General features: G+C 41.7%; 1 protein-coding gene across 2 annotated transcripts; it reads right to left on the reverse strand.

The window, feature by feature from the left end:
* Nucleotides 1-503: 503 nt before the first annotated feature.
* On the reverse strand, nt 504-6,575 carry LOC131257888 (disease resistance protein RPM1-like). Of its 2 annotated transcripts, XR_009177693.1 has the most exons (3): nt 3,328-6,575; nt 2,869-2,982; nt 504-975 (listed from the first exon to the last, which is right to left on the reverse strand). XR_009177693.1 is itself a non-coding variant. In XM_058258817.1 (2 exons), coding segments are annotated over exons 1-2 (2,712 nt in total). In that variant the 5' UTR covers nt 6,039-6,575; the 3' UTR covers nt 504-974. The 2 variants fall into 2 exon arrangements, 1 of the variants encoding a protein (XP_058114800.1); XM_058258817.1 differs by lacking the exon at nt 2,869-2,982.
* Nucleotides 6,576-8,058: the final 1,483 nt, after the last annotated feature.

An 8,058-nucleotide genomic window follows, 5' to 3' on the forward strand; every position in this document is an offset into this window, starting at 1 on the left:
GTGAAGATTGTTTCATTATTACCAAAAAATTATTCTATTTATGATTTGATCTCAACATTCAAGGGAAAAGTAGTGAATGTCATGGTTTGGGTGACTTAAAAAATTTTGACATTGGCCAATCCTTTTGCTTCTTTTCAATCAACAAGGCATTATAATAATACCCATGTTGGATGTTTTAATAGTATCCTTCAAGGTTTTGGTTTGTACAAGTGAAATCAATAGTTTAGTTATCCCACCCATTGATATGATGGGTCCCACTATGGTGGACCATGCGCCAACAAATACCAAAGACAGAAAAATCCAAACGCTTCAATAGGTTGCCTAACAAATAGGCAATTAAGAAAATAAAGAGAGCAAGGCTCACATTCTAGTAAAAGATCAAATATTCAATAGCTATGACCTTCCAATCGAGGGATTTCCATATCATCAGCCGTCCAGGTTGAGGGCCAGCATATTAACAATTTTGATGATCGAACCTCGAGCCCTACTTGCACGAACAGATATTGTCCAACTCTTGGCCTGAGCTTTCTATGATATTATCTCTTAATCAAAAGGTTTGTACATGGGCCACGCATGATATACAGTGGATGAAAGTGCTGGTGGGCCTCATGTAAGCTAGAGGACTGTATATGGAAAATGTAGAATCATAGAATCAGCATTTTAACTCATCTAAATAGACAAAGGATAAGAAAAGAAAAGAAAAAGCATTCGTAGAAACAAATATGTGATTGATATCTCTTTAAATAGCTGGGATCATCACCTTCTTTAAATCATGCAATTTCAAATAGCATGCTACCCGGTTGCTATGAAGAGCAATCTTCTGTGCTTTTATCTATGCCTTCGCCAGTGCTTCAGTGTAAAAGGCCAGGACCTCGTCATGTCATGCACCTTTGTAGAGCCGATGTGCTCTTTCAATCCTGTTGAATGCTACTGCCACTGCTGATGCCATTATCTTTTTGCAACCAATTCAAAATTCTGCAAGTTAAAATTATCAAAATCACACAAATTGAAATGCGACTATTAAAGAAAACCAAAATCAGAAGACACGGAAATTGAACCAATATCAATTGTGAAACCTGAGGAATGAACAACTGGTGTAATCACATCTCCCTCAATTGATTCAAAACTCCACCGCAAGATTAAAAAAAAACCAAAAGAAGATGGGATTTGAAAAATCATAGAAAGGGATGAGTCGATGGATAAATTTAGAAGAGATATTTGGATGACGTGTGAGGACGAGAACAAACCCTTGAAATTTTTTATCAGAAAAATTAAATTAAATTAAATTAAATTAAATTAAATTATGTTTTCCATTCTCCCCTTTTGAAGAGAGAGAGAGAGAGAGAGAGAGAGAGAGAGAGAGAGATGTTAGGGTTTTTTTTTTTTTTTTTTACAAGAGGAGGGAAGAAAGGAGAGAAATGAAATGGGGTAAGCTTTTAGGGTTTTCTTTACATGAGGAGGGAACAAGAAGAGGAAAATGAGAATGGGCGACTTTTTCAGATTTTCTCCGTGGCATCGAGCACTTATCGATGGGATTTGCTCAATGGCATCGAGCGGTTTGCCGATGGCATCAAAAAACCCAGTTGCTGACAGATTTGAGACATCAATAACAGTTCCGTCAGCTGTCAATTGCTTCGATTAAACTGTTTATTCTTGCTGCTGTTTCGGATGGTGGTGGGCATTGGAGTCTGTTTCAAATGATTATCCTTTCAGCTGTTGACGTGGAAGTGTGAACGGTGTGATGATTTTGCGCATTTTGGCTTGGATTCCTTGTTGAGCTGTTGGGATCATGCATCAGTTGGGTTGGTGTCTATGATGTTCTGTCGGGTTCCTGCATCCAGAGGCTTCTCAGATGGGCCTAGCTGCTTGTTCAGAGGGTCGTGTTGGTTTGTTAGCAGGATAGGTGATTAAGGCTCCTTGCAATGGCTATCAGTTATCGAGGGGATGGGGCTTGGCTGGAGGTCTGCTTTTGGTCTCCAGTTTAGATTCCTTCACTGTCAGATAGGCCTATGCTGCGTTTTGTTTTTTGCCATGATGTGAAGTCGGATGTTACAGTTCCCATCTCTATATTCTGTACAGAGGGAGCTTGCACCTGGAGTGTGTGGGCTATTTTGTGAAGAAAATAGAAGACGTTTGATCTGGTTGTAGGTATGTAAAATGCTTCTTTCCTCCTTCCTGTGTATTTAGATTGGACTGGATATGCCTATGTTGTATGCTGGGAAGTTGGGATATTTTGGAGGTTTTCTTGTACTGTCTTCTGATATGAATGGTCGGTTGACAGCTTTGGATAGTGGAGGTAGTTGTTCCTGTGTATTTAGACAGGGGAGGTTTGCTGTGGTCAGTTTTGGATCAGGGGTTGTGGCAATGCAGGGGTTTTGTTTTTGTCTGTCTTTGTGGTTTTGGTTTGTTTTCTGTATTTTCTTTTTTGTTATGTTTCAGTTCTGCTTTGGAATCATATGATAAGTGAGGGCTGTCTTTTTTCTTTTTGGCACCTACCTGAATAACATTTACAGCTTTGTTTCTAAAATCAACACATACAAGTGGTGAGCTCCCACCTTTCTCCTAGAAGGAAAACAATAAGATCAATAAATATTTCATCTTGAATGTGAACAGGTAATTCTTGCTCATTTTAATAATCTATCTTACCACCACAAATTAGAGTACTTGGTTGGCCAAGGGTATGGATTTTCTACCGTTGGCCATCTAAGACAAGTCCACCTAATGAACAAGCTAGATTAACCAACTTAAGAGATGTGGACCACACTTTTTCACTGGTAATAACAAAGGCTTATGAACTATGGGATAGATTCAGTTGTTTCGAGGCAGTTGACTCATGCACTGATCGAAAGGTTAAGATAGCAAACTCACCGAATGCTTGAGGCACACTTCTAGCTTTTAGACGGTAGATTTCCATCCATTGACAGTGTGCAGTATGTTGGCAATTTGGTTATGAACAGTTTCAAGGTCAGTTCCATATTCGATCTGCAATAGACGATAAAATGTGATTTTTCAATAGATACGGAATATTGAAAATGATCCATCAAGTGGGGCCCATCATGTATGTGCCCCTTGCTCAAGAATCGGGCATGTCATATCATCAGATGGGCCACACCTATAAATCAAACGACATAGATCAAACCCCAGACCACTTGATGAGTTGATGATGGCCTGATTCTCAGGGCATTGGACATACATTCCTGGGCACATAATGAAGGCAGAGCAGAGCAGAACAGAGCATTTTATTCATGTTATCTTCCCAAAAAGAAGAAGAAAACATATCTTTATTTAAAAACAAATCAAAAGTTGGAAAGAAGGAACAATACACACCATCGGTCAAATTTGAGGAGGGGGACGTGGCTGATTTTCCAGTGATCTTCACCTCCATCCCTTTCTATGCTTTTCCTCAATGTCTCTGCGGTGTCATCAAAATGGAGCTCTTTGAGGTGGGTAAGATGTTCGATGCCAAAAGGCACCTTCTCTAATTCCGTGCATTGCCGAATGTCTAGCTTTTGGAGGCTTGGCATGGCTCCTTTCTCTACTCTCACCAATTTCAATTCTTGTAATTCAAAGAGGAACAATGACTTGAGCATTTGAAACCCGTCCCCCTCACAACATAATTCTTTTCCATCATAAGCTCCTATTAGTCTGAGCTTCATCAGATTCGATAAATGTTGTAGGGCACTAAGTGGGTCTTCCTTCAATCCTGACCATTTCAATGTTAAGTGCACAAGGTTCGAAAGCGAGTGAATCCACTGCGGTAATTCTTCTAAATGCCCTCTCAAATGCACATGTTCAAGGAGCGGTGGAGGAGATGATAGAGACTTCAAATCAAGAAGCCCAAACCCCTCGTATACTGAAGAAGCAGAAAGCGAGGAAAGGCATGTCATCTTGTCAATGGAGGCACATAGATCAAACCCATGTTCACTTGTCAACTCTGAAATTCCCAGCCACTTGAGCTGGGTGAGCTTTCCTAGCTCTCTTACCATACAACCATTGCTCTGGTCTATCTTTATATAACCCAACTGCTGTAGGGATCTTAAACCCCCTACTCCAGGAATCAACTTAACCCCTATCATGCTACCATGTTTGTAATGCACAAGGAGATGGCGTAAGTACTCGAGTTTGACAATACTGGTGGGTAGCTCCCAAATACATGTGTCTTGAAGGTCCAATGATTCTAGGTTTTTAAGCTTACCAATGGACTCTGGAAGTGTCTTAATCCATGTATTTCTCAAGCTTAGAAACCTCAAATGGAATAGGTTTACAATCTCACTTGGAAATTTATCTACACCTGTACCCTCTAAATCCAAAACCTTCAGCAACCTAAAGCCAGAAATCCAAGCATTCATTAAAGAATCAGGCCATCTATTTTCTCCAAATACGACAAAGGTGCGAACATGGGACAAATCATTCTTTGGAACAATGTTCTCACTGTCATGAACTGCCAAGCGCCGGGTTTTATCACTTACTTCTGTTCCATTTGGGAGCGTCAAGAAAATCTCTTCCCTAGCTTTCGAAAGAATGATCTCACGCACGACATCATGGACACGGCAAGTTTTGATTGTACCATAATCAGTATATGATGCCACTTGGATCAAGCTCCTATTGATGAGCTCATGGAGGTAGTCATTAGCAACCTCCTCTAATGTCATGCCTTCCTTTCTTTCTACAAACCCTTCTGCTACCCATAGCTGAATTAATCTCATCCGTCTGATCAAATGATCCTCCGGAAAAATGCTTACATATATGAAACAAGGCCTGAGGTAGGACGGCAATTCATTGAAACTCAATGATAGTATTTGATTCATACTTGTGAGGCTGCTACTGCTCTTTATCTGGTGTCCGAGGTTATTATACAGTTTTTGCCATTCCACCAGATTTTTAGACTTACCCAACAGAAGACTTCCTATGGCTGCTATTGCTAGAGGCAATCCTCCACATTTTCGCACAAACTTTTCAGATAATGGCTGCAAGTAAGGAGGACAATTTCCTCCCAAGTCAGTTTGGAATGCCTTCCTACAAAAGAGGGTCCAACCTTGTTTAAAAGGCAATGGTTGAAGATTGTAGACATGGTCGGAAGTTCTAGCACAAGCAGCAGCCACCTCACTATTGCGGGTGGTGACCATTATCCTACTCCCACATTCACCATTGGGTAATCCAATTCTTAAACATTCCCAATCATCTACTTTCCATAGATCATCAAGAACAATTACATACCTCTTTTGCTGTAAATAGCTCCTCAGCATCTCTATTAGTTTTTCCTTTCCCATTGTGTCCACTTGTCTGATCCTGCCCTCACAAATTTGCTTTGCCATGCTTCTGAAGATATCATCAATGGTGAATGTCTGCGAGACGGCGACCCAAGCAAAGGCTTCAAATTCTGTTTTCACCCGTTTGTTATCATAGACTTTTCCTACCAGAGTTGTTTTGCCCAGACCACCCATTCCAACTACAGAAATCGTCCTAAGCCCTGATCCTCCATCTACTAACAATCCAATCAATTCATTTCTTGGATTGTCTATGCCTACAAGATCAGCTTCCTCCACAAAACGAGCAGTTGATCGAAGATGGCTTACTTGATCAGATGAACGATTGGAACTTGATGAGGCTAGCTCAATCATCTTGAAGTCAAAATTTGCTTTTCTGGATGAAATGTCTACGATTCGGGTTCTAAGTTCTTGTATCTGGTTGGCAAGCCGACGGCGCTTGTTGGGTTGCTCAATGTATTGCATGGTTCTACCAAGAAAACCCTTGACTCCATCGCCATGATGGATCGGTTCTTGTTTCAGTCGAAGCACGAATTCATCGATAACATCCTCGATGTCGTAAGCGACTTCTCTGACTTGTTTCACCCATGTTTTCACCACAGCGTCGCTATTAGCCCTTGCATCTGCGTCTCTTAAGAATGCTTTCATGATCTGTAGCTCGTCTTTGATCCAGCGGACTTCAGTGGAAACATCCTTCAGAAATTTTGCTTCTTCCACGAGGAAAGAGTCCAACTTGCCGATGAGAAAGCTAACAACACCCTCTGCTGCCATTTCCACGTTTGGTTTCTCTCTCAGACACACACCTTTGACTTATCGGGACGCGGTTTCCCTTCAACTGGGTGTCCCGGAAGCTAGGTGGAGCACAACTTGCTGTTTTTGAGAAATCCAACCCGTCCATCCGTTTTTCTAGATAATTTTAGTACATATCGGGAAAAATATGGTAGACCCAAAACTCAAGTCGGCCACACGAGAGGAAACGGTATGGAAAGAAATTCCTACCGTTGAAACCCTCCTGCAGTCCACCTTGATGTTTATATGCCATCCAAACCGTTCATAAGACCATTCCCATTGGGATGAACTAAAAATACAAAAATCTTAGCCTGATGCGAAACTTCTGAAGCGCTGAGAATGTTTCAATGGTGGTCATTCAATCCCCACTGTTTCCTCTCGCGTGGCCCAATTGATTTTTGGATCCTCTTCATTTTTTTTTCTAACGTCCAAAAATGATATTTAAAAACGAATGGACAGGGTGGATTTCTCAAAGAAATCACGGTAGGCCCCACTTAACATCGGGGTGCAGTAACTTCTTGGCAATCCGCGTCGGAGTTCTCTCTTCTCTCCGTTTCTCTTTCGGTGGTCACGATTTTGAACTGTTTTGGGCTCACAATTCTGATTCAGTAGCCCGAGCCCGGCCCATTGACACCCCTGCTCTCAACCACGGAGCGGATTAGGTGAGACCCCGGCCTTAGGGAAGATGGTGCGGCCCTTACCGTGGACCCTACTTATGTATGTATTCTGTATCCATGCTGTATGTATTCTGCATCTGATGTACGGAGTGGATGGGCAAGGCTCACTTGGATACCGGTATGATTGACTTCACATAAAACAGATATGGAACAGCTGCGAAAAGGTGTGGTTGAGGGGAGCGGATTACGTAAGACTCGAAAGCCGGAGAGAAATGCTGACCTGCGCACCTTCTTAAGTGAGAACCCGTGTGCACGTGTCATAGGCACAGAATTTGAATAGTTCATGTGATGTAGCACCCCTTTAAATCTCACAAGCTCAATTGTCAGCTCGATAGAAAACTCTGGTGGGCCTTGGAAAAAGGAAACAGTTTCCTTCCTTGATTTTCATTTCTCTTTTCTATTCCGACTAGAGTTTTGGATCATGCTGAAAATTGGTCTCTTAGAGTTTCAAGGGGTGCTGCATCACATGAACTGTTCAGATTCTATGCCAATAACATGTGTGCAAATGTGTGTGCGGTGCTCATGTAAGAAAGTGCGCAAGTGAGCATTCCTCGAGCCTTCTTTCGAATCTCACCTAATCCGCTCCCCTCAACCACACCTTTGAGCCACCATTATATCTGCTTTATGAAAAGTCAACCATACTGGTACGCCGACAACAGTCTGTGTGATGGTTCAGCACTATTTCTTAACATGTGCTGCATCGCGTCTTAGGTCTAGCTTATATACTCATCTACGCTTAGAACATAGACCACCAAGTTTTGGGTCCACTTACTGAAATCACATGTGTGCAGACAATCAAGAAGATTTTAAAATCTTAAATGACTACCTCATTGGCATGTGTCTACATATTGTTAGGATCTGTGCCGTGGACTTACACAGATATGTATCGAGGATGGCAATTCAAGAGCACCAAGAAATCACAAGAATATACAAAGATTTAACGTGGAAAATCCTTTCAGGAAAAAACCACGGCACAAAGCGACAAAATTACACTATGAAAATAGAAATTACAAAGAGAAATGACTTATCCGATTTGAACAACCTTGAATCTCACCCTTGTTACACCCTTTAGAAATCCTAAAACCTTTTTAGAAACCCTTGGAACCCCTTTAGAAAACCTTAGCATGCCTGAGAATGGCCCAGAGACTCCTATTTATAGATGGAAAAACCTCACTTATGCACCTCTCTAAAAACCGCCTCAAATTTATGCAGTCCACGCATAAACCGCGCATCGTCTGCATAACCCTCGACTAGTTGAGTCTGGGCTTCGACTAGTCGAAGGACCCCTTCGACTGGTTGAGCCTGTCGCTTGACTGGTCGAGCAT

This window comes from Magnolia sinica, chromosome 10 (genome assembly GCF_029962835.1).
Source record: "Magnolia sinica isolate HGM2019 chromosome 10, MsV1, whole genome shotgun sequence".
In the NCBI taxonomy this organism is placed as follows: domain Eukaryota; kingdom Viridiplantae; phylum Streptophyta; class Magnoliopsida; order Magnoliales; family Magnoliaceae; genus Magnolia; species Magnolia sinica.

Coding starts and splice junctions, on each gene's coding strand:
- LOC131257888 (XM_058258817.1), bottom strand. CDS start 6,038: ATGGCAGCAGAGGGTGTTGTTAGCTTTCTCATCGGCAAGTTGGACTCT.